General features: G+C 39.0%; 1 protein-coding gene across 7 annotated transcripts in view; it reads right to left on the bottom strand.

The window, feature by feature from the left end:
- PHF8 (PHD finger protein 8) overlaps positions 1-14,210 on the bottom strand; it is a 106,587-nt gene that overhangs the window by 58,641 nt on the left and 33,736 nt on the right. For all 7 annotated transcript variants that reach the window (XM_072816968.1, XM_072816966.1, XM_072816967.1 and 4 more), the window contains exons 3-8: positions 11,774-11,859; positions 11,298-11,406; positions 7,190-7,350; positions 6,439-6,580; positions 4,655-4,841; positions 2,428-2,590 (exon numbers count right to left, since the gene is read on the bottom strand). In XM_072816968.1, the coding sequence (XP_072673069.1) occupies positions 2,428-2,590; positions 4,655-4,841; positions 6,439-6,580; positions 7,190-7,350; positions 11,298-11,406; positions 11,774-11,859 (848 nt within the window). The remainder of the gene's footprint in view (positions 1-2,427; positions 2,591-4,654; positions 4,842-6,438; positions 6,581-7,189; positions 7,351-11,297; positions 11,407-11,773; positions 11,860-14,210) is intronic.

Genomic DNA, 14,210 nt, shown 5'->3' with positions numbered 1-14,210 from the left:
ACTCAGCAATTCCTTTTGTAGGTATGTACCCAAGAGAACTGAAATTATACATTAACACAAAAACTCATACATGATTGTTCCCAGCAGCATTATTCATTACAGTCAAAAAGTGAAAACAACCCAAATATCTATTAAGATGTTGAAAGGATAAACAAAATGTGGTATATCCATGCAGTGGCATATGATTCAGCCATTTAAAGAATAAGTACTGACAAATGCTATAACATGGATGAACCTTGAAAATATTTTACTGAGTGAAAAAGCCAGACACAAAGGACCAAAAACTGAATGATTCCTTTTATATGAAATACTCAGAACAGGCAAATCCATCTACAAAGAATGGACAAGGGACACCTGGGTGATTCAGTGGCTGAGCGTCTGCCTTTGGCTCAGGGCGTGATCCTGGAGTCCCCGGATCGAGTCTCACATCAGGCTCCCTGCGTAGAGCCTGCTTCTCCCTCTGGCTATGTCTCTGCCTCTCTCTGTGTCTCTCATGAATAAATTTTAAAAATCTAAAAAAATGGACAAAGGTGGTTGACAGGGGTGGGAGGACTGGAAGGAATGAGGAATAACTGCTAATGGGTACAGGATTTCTTTTTGAAGTGATGAAAATCTCCTGGTATTAGATAGTGGTAATGGATACACAACCTTGTAAATATATTTTTTTTAAAAAACTGAACTGAAAAAAAAAAAAAAAAACTGAACTGCACCGGGGCACCTGGGTGGCTTAGTTGGTTAGGTGTCCAACTCTTGACTATGGCTCAGGTCATGGCCCAGGGTTGTGAGTTCAAGCCCTATGTGGGGCTCTGCAGTCTGTGTGGGGCCTACATCAGATCTCCCTCTGCCCCTCCCTCTGCTCACCTCTCTCTCCTCTAAAAAAAAAAAAAAACAAAGCTGAACTGCACCCTTGTTTTTTAATAATAAATTTATTTTTATTGGTGTTCAATTTGCCAACATACAGAATAACACCTAGTGCTCATCCCATCAAGTGCCCACCTGAGTGCCTTCCACCCAGTCACCCCCACCCCCCACCCTCCTCCCCTTCCACCACCCCTAGTTCGTTTCCCAGAGTTAGGAGTCTTCCATGTTCTGTCTCCCTTTCTGATATTTCCCACTTATTTTTTCTCCTTTCCCCTTTATTCCCTTTCTCACAACCCTGAGATCATGACCTGAGCCAAAATCAAGAGTCCAGTGCTTAACGGAGTGAGCCATCCATCCAGGCGCTCCTAACATGTTAAGTTTTATGGTATGTGAATTACATCCAATTTTTCTAAAAGTACATGTAACTAAATGAAAATGAAAATACAATATATCAAAATATGTGACAGTTAAATCAGTGCTGAGGGGGAACTTATAGCACTAAATGCTTACATTAGAAAAGAGGGAAATCTGAAATCAGTAATCTAAGCTTCTGTCTCAAGACTAGAAGAAGCAAAATAAACCCACAGCAAGCAGAAGGAAGGAAAAAGATAAAAGCAAAAGATAAAAGTTTTTAAAGAAACTTTATAATTAAACTTCAAAAATTGGCAAACCTCCATCAAGACTGACACAGAATAAGAGAAGGCACAAATAACTAATACCAGGAATGAAGCAGAGAATATCAGTAAAGACATGGAAGACATCAAAAGGATAGTAAGGAAATACTACAAACAACTCTACATAAATTTGACAACTTTGATAAAATGGACCAATTCCTTGAAAAGTACAACTATCATAGCTCACTCTATATGAAACAGATAATTTGAATAGCCTACCGAAGTTTAAGGAAATCAAATGTTAAATTAAAACCTCAAAAAAGAAATCTCCAGGTCCATGTGACTGCACTAGAGAATTCTACCAGTTTTGAGAAAATTTAACGTTAATTCTGAAATCAAAGAATGAAGATTAAAAAATCAAGGAAAATCTATATAGATAAAGACATACTGGGTTCATGGAAAACTCAATAAAGATGTCAGCTTCCCCAAACTGAGACAATGAGAGCACTTTTTCAAAACACACACTCAGATCCCACCCTAGACCTACAAATTCATAATTCTAGGCATGTATTGTTTAGGGAGGAAAAGTCCTACCCTCACTCCAGGTCATTCTGATTTATAGCCTGCATTGCCAGCCTCCCAGCCACTATCCCTAGAGTCATGGGGCTGAGAGATATATTCTCTTTCTGTCCACCAAAGTGACATCAGCCCAGTGCAAGGGAGTCCATCAACCTCTTCCTGGACCTTCTCACTTGCAGCCTCATCAAGTAATCATGCTGCCCACTGGCCATCATGTGAATTTTCTTGAGGTCCAGTTCTGAGTCAGCTGATATGGAAGGAATATCCCACATAATCAGATCAATACATCATGGGAAGGGGTTGGCTCTGGTGCCACAACCTCCCTTTCTCTTCCCGCCCTCCTGAAACCATCCCAGAGGGGCCCAGGGAAGACCTGTAGGAATGAAAAGTGTCTGTCCTTGCTTCACGGAACACTTATAGCACTTGTCCACCTGGTCCCCAAAGAACATCTCATTCTGGTTAGAGGAGCTGCTCCAGCACTCAAAGAGAGTCAGGTTGGCATTTGTTGGGCGGATCAGGTAGAATATCTTCTCACCCTGAAATAAAAAGAGGTTGAAGTGCCAAAAATATCAAGAGTTTCCAGAAAAATCCTCCAGAGGGTCTCCAAAAGAATATTCTCTCTCATACCCCAAGACCATGTAATATGACAGAATTCTTTCCCAAACCTATCCAAGAATCATTTTTATGTGAACTTGAAAAACTTCAAAAGGTCCCTTTGTAGTACACTTTGTGCTTTTCAGCTTCTATAAGATTGACAAAAATTATTTGGAAAGGGCATTTCAAACAAAATTGTTCAACTTAGGATAAATGTACACCCAAAGCTCCTATTTTAGATGCAATACCAAATGAGAAATGGCTTCTACAGATGAATAGATCAATACTACTAGCCCTAGGAGATTTTTTTTTCCTAGGAGATTTTAAATTCACATTATTGATGAATAGAAAATTGAATTTGCCTTTAAATGCCATTTACAGAGAATGTTCCTTCTCACACTCGCAATCAAAGCTAATAAAAGTTTTAAAGTTCAGTAATTGCTTAAGGACTTCTAGAAGATTATACGCTAAGTGATTATCTGTTGGAAAAACATTTTATTTCTTAATTATGTTTTGCCTGGACAATCACCAGATAGATTATTTGGCAGAAAAGAAACAAAACCCCACTAGTACGAAAATATCCCCAACCTACAGCTTGATTAGTTTAACCAATATTTCATGAAAATAAATTTCAATGTAGAAAAGCAACAACACTAAAAATTACCTATTGTACGAGTGAAGAAATTTGAATCAGATCTGTAGGTTAGATAATAGCATTATATCAATATCAATCTTCCGAATTTGATAACTATACTGTGGTTATATAAGAGAATGCCCTTATTTTCAAGAAATACACTGATTTATCACCAGATAAAGAGACACCACATCTGTAACCACTCTCAAAAGTTTTAGAAAAAAATAGAACTATTTTATTATGTTTGCTTTAGAGAAAGAATATAATAAAATGGTGACATTGGGAAATCTAAGTGAAGGGCACAGAGGAATTCTACCATTTTGCAATTTTTCTATAAAACAGGAATTACTTTAAAATAAAAAAAGTTAGGGGCACTTGAGTGGCACTGTCATTTAAGTGTTTGACTCTTGGTTTCAGCTCAAGTCATGATCTCACCGTGGTGAGATCAAGCTCCACAAGGGGCTCCACACTCAGTGCGGAGTCTGCTTTAAGATTCTCTCTTCCTAAAAAAAAAAAAAAAAAAAAAAAAAAAAAAAGATTCTCTCTTCCTCTCCCTCTGCCCTTCCTACTTGTGTTCTCTCTCTCTCAAAATAAAATTAAAAAGTTAAATCTAACATTTGCATAATAGTGATTTACATGCTCTAATTTCATGCTAAACCAATGGCAACAACTAGTTTAGGATTCATGATCATTTGGACAAGAGCCATATCCAAATTTTCTGCTCTTTCCCTGGCATTTTGGATAAGAAAAATAAATAGTATGATGGTGGAAAAGAATAAAAATTACTTAGGAAATTTGTTTTCCAGACTTCAAAAATCCTTCCATAGTCACTCACAATCAATATGCTAATTACAAAATTTTAACAACCACTAAAAGTGAAACTACCCATGGGACGGTTTATATTTAAAAAATTATCATATATACTCTATCTTGATGATAGTGGCAGTTATGTGACTACATATAATTGTCAAAACTCATCAAACTATACACTTGGAATAGACTAATTATATCATACATAAATTATGCTTCAATAAAGATGGGGGGAGGGGAAATTTCTCATGTTACCAAGAACTTCTGCAGCAAATACAGACATTTCCATACATAGTGATAGAAGTATGGATTGGCTTAATTAAGATTAACAGTCAGAGAAAACTTTAGGCTATTCAAAAAAATATTAAGCATCGAAACTGTAGAGACAGTTTATATGGCATATCCACCAAGTACCCAACCCCAATAGAGTAGTTATATGGAAATGTCACCCAAATAGAATCTGGGAGGCAGGTAGACCTCAGCAGCCTATTTTGTGGTGCCACCTGAAACAAACAGGGAGGCCCAAGGCCAGGCTTCCTCTAGAAGTCACATTCATTCCTACCTTGAGGACATGGTACCAGACCGAAGTGCCACCAAAGTCAATGTGGAAGTCTGTATAGCTATCCCGCACACTCATGAGGCAGTACTTCTGCACATTGGGCCTCTCAAATATACACTCCTCTGGCCAGAGGTTCTCCACCCATGAGAGCTTCCGAACAATCTTGGGAGTTTCCACAAGGTTAGAAAGCCTAGCAAGGAAGGGGTGGAAAGTAGATGTCAGTTGATTAGGAATTTAAGGTTAAAGACTGAATAAAATGTTACCCATCCCAGTGAGAGTCAAGTAAGAAAAAGAAGCTCTTTCCACAGAATCCCCAAGGACAATAAGACCCTTATCTTTGTAAGTCTGGTCAGCATCTTCATTCCACTCAGCTCTAGAAGTCCCAAGTACTAGCTCCACAGCATTTCCCAGTCAAAGGAGATCATTTTCTCCACTAAATGCTCATAGCTCCCCTGACCTGGGTCCACTTATTTGGCAATTGGTCAAAAACAATCATTGTATTGTCTCCATCTCATAGTGTCTTCTTTATGAGGAACCATTAGAGAAACCTCTCAAGGGCTCAGTTTCAGGTAAAGAAGTTCTTCCCCCAAACATCTGGGTGTTTTTACCTTATATAAAACCACAAACCTTATAATTTTGCACTCCCCTCCCTTTCCTGACCTTCAGGAAATTCACAGAAAACTCTACAGTCCTTCTCTACCAACTATCCAAACACTCATACATATATTTTGTGTACAGATTACCCACCAGATGCATTCTATTTTCCCACTTTTATTTTCTTTTGGTTCTAATTTTGTCTATTTTTTTCCCCTCTGTATCTCTGGAAGCTAATTCAAATAGTCTTTCAATATGAAGTGAGTTACAAACATACATTTTTAAAAAATCCTCAGGTTGTTAACTCTGTATGTTAAAACCAACAGCAAGGGTTTTAATGGTACTACAGTTATGTAAGATGTTGCCATTCACAGGAACTAGCTTAAGAATACACAGGACCTCTCTGCATATTTTTTGCAACTTCCTGTAAATCTCTAATGTCAAAATTGAAAGTTAAAAAAGTAATCAGACAGTAGCTTTCTAAGTGCAAAAAGATATGTTACAATTTTAGGAGATCTCCTATAGTTCTGAGCACAGAGAAGACTACATGTATCTACTGAGTGCATGAGTCCACACAGAATCATTTAAAAGTTATCAGCTTTTTTTTTCTTTTTTTTTTAATTTTTATTTATTTATGATAGTCACACAGAGAGAGAGAGAGAGGCAGACACAGGCAGAGGGAGAAGCAGGCTCCATGCACCGGAAGCCCGACGTGGGATTCGATCCCGGGTCTCCAGGATCGCGCCCTGGGCCAAAGGCAGGCGCTAAACCGCTGCGCCACCCAGGGATCCCTTTTTTTTTCTTTTAAATCTAAGAAACCTTATCCTTAGAGAAACTACTTGGAATTAATTCAGCAAGTCTATTTCCAGGAACAGAGGACCTATCCTTGGAGTTAAACAGTGACCATGCCACAATCTAAATCCCAAAAAAGGTCACAGAAAGCTGTCCTAGGTCTTGAAGGAGATAAAAAATAATTAAAATAGGTACTGTATTCTCTATTCAATTGATAGAAACTGTAGAAGAGAAACACAATTTGGTTGTCATAATGTGACCCATCTACCCTAGAACGTGTAAAATAGCTCATCATCCCAAAGGAAGAAACGACCAAGAGGAAGGGAAAGGAACACTTATACTCAGTATATCACAAGTTCCAGGACTTTGTTAGGCTTTTTACTTACCCCTGCCCCTCCTACCTGGTATCAGAGAATTCCAAACTAATGACGTTGAGGACTTTTTCCCTCTTCCCACTATAATAATACTTCACAAAATCACCGAGCTTCATCTTGCAGTCGGCCTGGCGGGTCACATCAATCACATCAATCTCTTTGTCAGAACCTAGAATAAAGGGATGAGTTCTGCACCAAGTGGTCTTGGACCAGGGAAGCCTCCCTCCCCTCCTCACCTGTCCCTAGAATGGACAGACACTCAAAACTTCTCACCTCAGACACTATATTTGTGTGTGCATGTTTGGGAGGCAGGGGTAGGAATCCCTCACACTCTCCTTAAATCTATGTGCTGGGTCCAGGCCTGCTAGAGCAACAGAACAGCCTGACATACAGCCTCACTCATGATATAATCCACGTGCCTGGGCCCAATTTTCTCACTTCTCTTCCTATCTCCAAAAACTCATGCCCAGAAGACATGAGGGTGAAAGTCAAAGGTTTTCTCATCTCAACAGTAGAGAGACCACCAAGATCCCTGGAATTCCCCAGGTAAGAAAAAGGTGGGGGGAGGGGGTGGTGCTCAGTCTGGGGGGTTGTGGCCTATGAGGAGGAAAAGGAAAAGAAAAGCAGGATTTTGGTTCTAGTTTTGCCAAAAAATGACTCTGGATAAATCACTTTACCTCAGATTTCCAAGATGATTGAAAAGAAAACTGGAGGGGAAGAGTCACAGGACTTGATGGGAATAAACAATGTCACAGTTAAAAGGGTCCATGATGCTTACCAACATAGTGTTCCACATCCCTCACAGTGAATGATGGTGAGGGTAACGTCATCCCCAATCCATCCTTCTTCAAGACTAGGATGGGCACACTGAAGCTATTCTCTTCCAGAAATTCCACAGTCAGCTGACTTCCAGTGGGCTTCAGAATCACTTCATCTGAGCTGTGGGTCACATGAGAGAAAGACTGAGCCCCAGAGGCTCTGCCACTGAAGGCCTCATTGATGCTGCCATTCAGCCAAGAGGTAGGGCATTCTTTCGTGGACCTTAAGGTGGGTTAGCAACTAATGGCATACACCTCATGTGCCAAGGAAGAAATGACCTATCCTAGGCAAGAAGCCTGGTCATTGGCAGAGGTGGGGAGCTTAACCAAGGATATCTTGTCAATAGGGTACTCTTCTTTGGATGGCAAGAGAAAAAAATCAGCCAACAGCCTGCTCAGAAAAAAAAAAAAAAGATATATCTGCAAATTTAACTAATTTACTCAAACCCAAAGCAGCATCACCCATTTAAAACATTGACAAAGGGATGCCTGAGTGGCTCAGTGGTTGAGCGTCTGCCTTCGGCTCAGGGTGTGATCCCGGAGTCCCGGGATGGAGTCCTGCATTGGGCTCACCACAGGGAGCCTGATTCTCCCTCTGCCTATATCTCTACCTCTCTCCCTGTCTCTCATGAATAAATAGTCTTTTTAAAAATTAAAAAATATATATATTGGCAAATAGAAAAGACTAATATGCAAATGACATATCCAATAAAGGGTTAGTATCCAAAATATATAAAGAACTTACAAAACTCAACACAAAAAAACACAAGTAATCCAATTTAAAAATGGGCAGAAGACATGTCAAAGAAGACATACACATGGCCAACAGACACATGAAAAGATGTTCAACATCACTCATCACCAGAGAAATGCAAATCCAAAATATAGTGAGATATCACCTCACACCTGTCAGAATGGCTAAAATCAAAAATAAAAGAAACCAGTGTTGGCAAGGATGTGGACAAACACACCATGAGGAACCCTTATGCACTGCTGATGGGAATAGAAACTGGTGCAGCCACTATGGAAAACACTATGAAGTGCCTCAAAAAAATAAAAATAGAACTACCATATGATCCAGTAATCACTCTAGTGGGTATTTTGCCCAAAGAATACAGAAACACTAATTCAAAAGGGTATATACACCCTTATATTTATTGCCGCATTATTTAAAATAGCCAAATTATGGAAGCAGCCTAAGTGTCATTCAATAGACAAATGGATAGGAGCAGCTGGGTGGCTCAGTCAGTTAAGCATCTGCCTTCAGCTCAGGTCATGATCCCAGGGTCCTGGGATCTAGCCCCAAGTCAGGGTCCCTGCTCAGCAAGGAGTGCTTCTCCCTCTGCCCCTCCCCCTCGCTCATGCTCTGTCAAATAAATAAATACAATCTTTAAAAATAATACATAGGGGCACCTGGGTGGCTTAGTGGTGAGCATCTGCCTTTGGCTCAGGTCATGATCCCAGGGTCTTGGGATGGAGTCTTGCATCAGGCTCCAGGGAGCCTGCTTCTCCCTCTGCCTATGTCTCTGCCTCTGTGTGTATCTCATGAATAAATAAATAAAATATTTTAAGAACATGTAAAAAATAAAAATAGTATTTTTAAAAACTAGATAAATGGATAAAGAAGATGTGCTATCCATCTCTATATATATCTATCCACACACACACACACACACACACAATAACTATTATTCAACCATAAAAAGGAATGAAATCTTGCCTTTTGCAATGACATGGATGGACCTACAGAGTATAATGCTAAGGGAAATAAATCAGTCAGAGAAAGACAAATACCATATGACTTTACTTACATATAGAATTTAAGAAACAAAACAAAGGAAAAATGAAGAGACAAACCAAAAAACAGACTCTTAACTATAGAGAACAAACTGATGGTTACCAGAGGGGAGATAGGTGGGGGATTGGTGAAATAGGTGACAAGGATTAAGACTACACTTATTATGATGAGTACTAAGTAATGCATAGAATTGTTGAAATCATTATATCATACACCTGAAACTAATATAACACTGTATGTTAACTACAGTGGAATTAAAATAAACTTAAAAAAGAAAAAATGATAAGACTGATTAAAAAAACAATTTTTACAACCACTTTCTCAACACATACTTAGTTAACTAGAAAACATTTTTAAAAAACCATGCTGGAGAAAGATAAACTATTGACCAAGTTGTGTTGAAACAAACATCTGGAAAAATATTAAGCTCAATGTCTATCTCATTCTTTATATAATTCTAGATGGATCTAAGATTAAATTGAAAAAAATGAAGTCATAGAATAGCAGAAAAAACATGAGACCAGGCCCAGTAGTAATTTAAAATAGTAATAAATAAATTAGACTACATAAAAATTAAAAATTAAGATTAAAATTTCCCACAAGGAAACTCTGGAGTACATATACCTTTTTGAATTAGTGTTTTCATCAACATTTTTAAAGCATAGGGTCTTTGATCTAGCAATTTCGCTTTTAGGTAGTAAAGCTACACATATACTTATCCACATATGCAAAAACTTAAGTACAAAGACATCCACTGCAGCACTTTTTTTCTAACAGCAAAATATTAGAATCAATTTAAAGGTTCATCAATAGAAGACTGGTTAAATAAATTACATATCCCTACAATGGAATACTAAACTTCCATGAAAAATGAAAAACATCTGTATATGCTGTTATGGATTAATCTCCAAGATATATAATTTAGGCTAAAAAAAGCAAGATGCAGAATACAGAGTGTATTTATGCTTTTTAAAAAAAGCAGGATACACACACACACACACAAAGACGTTTATTTAAGCAAAACCTATTTCTTAAAAAATGCACAAGACGTTGGTAACTAGGGAAGGGATCTGAGGGAGTAGAAAGGAGACTCGCTGCCCCTGAATAAACAAATCAAGGAATATTAAGTTGAAGATACATAATTCTAAATAACATTTCAATTACAGGAAAGCTGAAAATGGTTGCATGAATTAAAAACTAAGCAAAAGAGAGTTCTTTATTCATTACTTTTCTAACTCATTTTTGTTCTTGTAATTTATTTTTAATAAGCCCATTTTAATATTTTTAAAAGGGAAAAAACCACCTGGCTGGCTCAGTCAGTACAGCATGTGACTCTTGATCTCGGGGTTGTGAGTTCATGTCTCATTTTGGGCACAGAGTTTAATTTAGAAATAAAAATTAAAAAATTAAAAAAACAGATTAAAAAGGAAAAATTTTTTGGATTTAAAAGAAATACATGATCACTCAAACATTTAAATTTTAAAGAGCTTCCTTTTAAATAGTGAAAGGGACTCTAAGGGAAAGGAGGGAAACTTAGTGGGGGAAAAATTAGAGAGGAAGACAAACCATGAGAGACTCCCAACTCTGGGAAACAAAAGGTTGCAGAAGGGGAGGAGTGTGGGGGGATGGGGTAACTGGGTGATGGGCACTAAGGAGGGCACTTGATGGGATGAAAACTGGGTGTTATACTATATGTTGGAAAATTAAATTTAAATAAAATATTTTTTAAAGATTTATTTATTTATTTATGATAGAGAGAGAGAAAGAGAGAGAGAGGCAGAGACACAGGAGGAGGGAGAAGCAGGCTCCATGCCGGGAGCCCGACGTGGGACTCGATCCCGGGACTCCAGGATCACACCCTGGGCCAAAGGCAGGCGCTAAACCACTGAGCCACCCAGGGATCCCCAATAAAATATTTTTTAAAAAGAGTTTCCTTTTCTCTAAATGAGAGAATTAAACTTTCTGATCTTTAGACTCTTAGTTGAAGCATTTCTTGGGTGCAAGCAAATACCCTTTCCTAAGAGGCAAAAACTGATTCCCAATCTATCAGAAGTTTTTACAAGTGGACATTAACATACACTGCATGTCAAATGAAACTCTAACAATGTTTCTTAGAAAATGACTAAAACAGAAGATCCCTCCCCAGAGGGAACAGGCAGAGCCCTGCAGACATTCCCAAGTCAGGGAGGCATCTGATAGGGCAGCCAGTGGGAAAGTTGGAAAGAGACAGATCCTAGCCTCCCAGAGCCCTGGCATGTACCAACCCTCACCTGTCAAAGGTCCTACTCCGGAGCTCTCGAATGAATGTAGGGCTTCCAGTCTTCACTGGTTTCCCCTTGTGTGTATCGTGCCCTTTTGAAGATACACGGCGTTTTTTCACTAAGCCAGAAAAAGACAGAGACTGTGAGTCAGAATGGCCATGAGCTATGTATGGTTCCAGGAATAAAGGCCTCAACAGATCCTGATTCTCTTCCAATCTAACAACCTCTTGGAGCACCTGGAGCCAACGAGGCTCTCACAAACTCAAGGAAAGTTCCTAGTGAGTTTGAGGTTTCCTCCAGGGGAAGTCCCTAGGGAGGTAAAGCTCTGTACTTCTGCCCTCTCAGTGGGGCAGCTGCTAGCCTGTGGGGCCTGCACAGGCTTTTGCTATTTCCCAAGTGCTCAGGCAAAGGCAATCTCCCTTTGTTTCCTTAGCTTTGTCTCACCTCTGGACCACCTTCTCTTGGAAACCTCAAGATCTACTTACTAATGGAGGGCCCATGTAAGACTTCACAGTTGGGGCAGTGGTAGAGGTCAATGTCAGCAGCCTTTTCCTCTTCAACACCAACACAACTAGAAAAGAGAAAAATCGGCCAAGGTTTATGAAAATGTTATTTTTCATAAGGTCTAGAACTGTGCTGTCCAGTACACATAGCTATTTACATTTCAATTATTTCAAGTTATATAAAATTTTAAATGCGCTCCCTACATCATACTAGCTATATTTCAAATTCTCAGTAGCCACATGTGGCTACAAATTACCATACCGGGCAGATTATCAAACATATTAATACAAAAAGTATATTGAACAACGCTGGTCTAAAACAATTATATCATGGGGGCGCCTGGGTGGCTCAGTGGGTTAAGAGTCCAACTCTTGGTTTTAGCTCAGGTCATGATCTCAGGGTCATGGATTGAGCCCCATGTCAGGCTCCACACTCAGTGAGGAGTCCACTTCAGGATTCTCTCTCCCTCTGTTCCTCCCCTACTCACATATGCTCTCTCTCTCTGAAATAAAGAAATAAAATCTTTTAAAAATAATAAAAAAATAAAACAATTATAACAGAGCTAAAAATGTACACAGCAAGCTTCATTAAGATTCAGAATGGTGGGTACCCTGGGTGGCTCAGCAGTTTAGCGCCACCTTTGGCCCGGGGTGTGATCCTGGAGACAGACCCAGGATCAAGTCCCACATTAGGCTCCCTGCATTGGAGCTTGCTTCTCCCTCTGCCTGTGTCTCTCATGAATAAATAAATAAAATCTTTTTTTTAAAAAAAAGACTCAGAATGGTAGGGGTACCTGGATGGCTCAGGGGTTGAACATCTGCCTTTGTCTCAGGTTGTAGTCCCGGGGTCCTGGGATCAAGTCCTGCATCAGGCTCCCTGGGGGGAACCTGCTTCTCCCTCTGCCTATGTCTCTGCCTCTCTCTCTCTCTCTCTCTCTCTCTCTCTCATGAATAAACAAACAAAAAATCTTAAAAAAAATACTCAGAATGGTCAAGGGGCGCCTGGGTGGCTCAGTCTGTTAACTGGCTCACACACTTTCTCTCTCTCAAATAAATAAATAAATCTTTTTTTTAAAGACTCAGAATGGTTAAAGCTATAAGAGATTCTAAAACAGTGCCATCCCATAGAAATATAATGTGAGGGACGCCTGGGTGACTCTGGTTGAGCATCTATCTGCCTTTGACTCAGAACGTGATTCCATGGCCCAGGATCGAGTCCCAAATCAGGCTCCCTATAGTGAGCCTGCTTCTCCCTCTGCTTATGACTCTGCCTCTGTTTCTCATGAATGAATAAATAAAATCTTTTTATAAAAAGAAATATAATGTGAGCCAAATATGTACGTTTAAATGTTCTAGTAGCCACATTAAAAAGGTAAAAAGAAACAGATAAAATTAATTTTAATAAGATTTTAACCAATATATCCAAAATATTCTTACTTCAACATATAATCAAAAACTTAAACTTTACTGAGCTATTTTACTTGACTAAATGAAAAGAATTGAAAAGAGTATTTTAATTGATAGTGGTTCTGAGTGAAGTATAACAAGTAATCATTTTTCTCTTATTTGTATTTTTCAATTCTCTACAATGAACATGTGTTACTTATTTCATACTGTAATGTCTAAAAAATATTTAATTTTGAAAATTTGAGTTTGCATGTCTGTGAGGTGGTAATCTTACAAAACTAAACCCTTCCTCACCAAAGAAGTCATCAACAGCCCTCCTAATAACTCTGGCTAAGATCAAATTCCTAAATTATTTGGACAGCCACACACAGCAGGGAGCATTAAAAAATAGGGCAGAACTCTGTTTTGTCCAAGATCATGTTCATAAACTGACTTCCTGGGATTAGGACCCTACCACCATCCCAATCAATAATTCTATGCCTGTAAAACCTGCTGCATATCAATAAACTGAGGATATCACCATCAGTTTGGTAGAGTTTTTTTTTTAAGGGCTCAGAGAATGTATAATAAAAGTGCTTAGCACGGTGAGCACAGAGAAGCACACCTCACCTTTCACCTGCTTCAACTTTCTTTAAATATATTCCATAGGCCCTGTAGCATTCATTAACTCACTTCCCTGGCCTCTATGCTTTCTGTCTCATACCCTGTTGGCCTTGGACACTGCTCATTAAGGAACCCCTCCAGTTGTTCCTCTCTCCTAAACTTTCATCCCATATAGCTATATGTGTTTTCTACCCCCAAACTTCCGCTGGTCATCAGCATTTCTCTTGTACCTCCAGCAACCCCATTCCTTGGTAAACAAACCTCTCTAATTGACATCCCCTACAACAAACCTCTTCTTCACCATCCTGGCTTAACTGATGGAAGCTTCTCCTAGGAGAAAGCCATTTTCTCTATAGGAGTGCCATGTTGTGTGGTCCACAGACTAATGCTGATCTGTAAGCTGTTTACC

The sequence above is a fragment of the Canis lupus genome, chromosome X, assembly GCF_048164855.1.
Source record: "Canis lupus baileyi chromosome X, mCanLup2.hap1, whole genome shotgun sequence".
NCBI lineage: Eukaryota > Metazoa > Chordata > Mammalia > Carnivora > Canidae > Canis > Canis lupus.
Note: the sequence above shows the minus strand (reverse complement) of the source record. Positions and strands in the feature narration are given on the sequence as shown.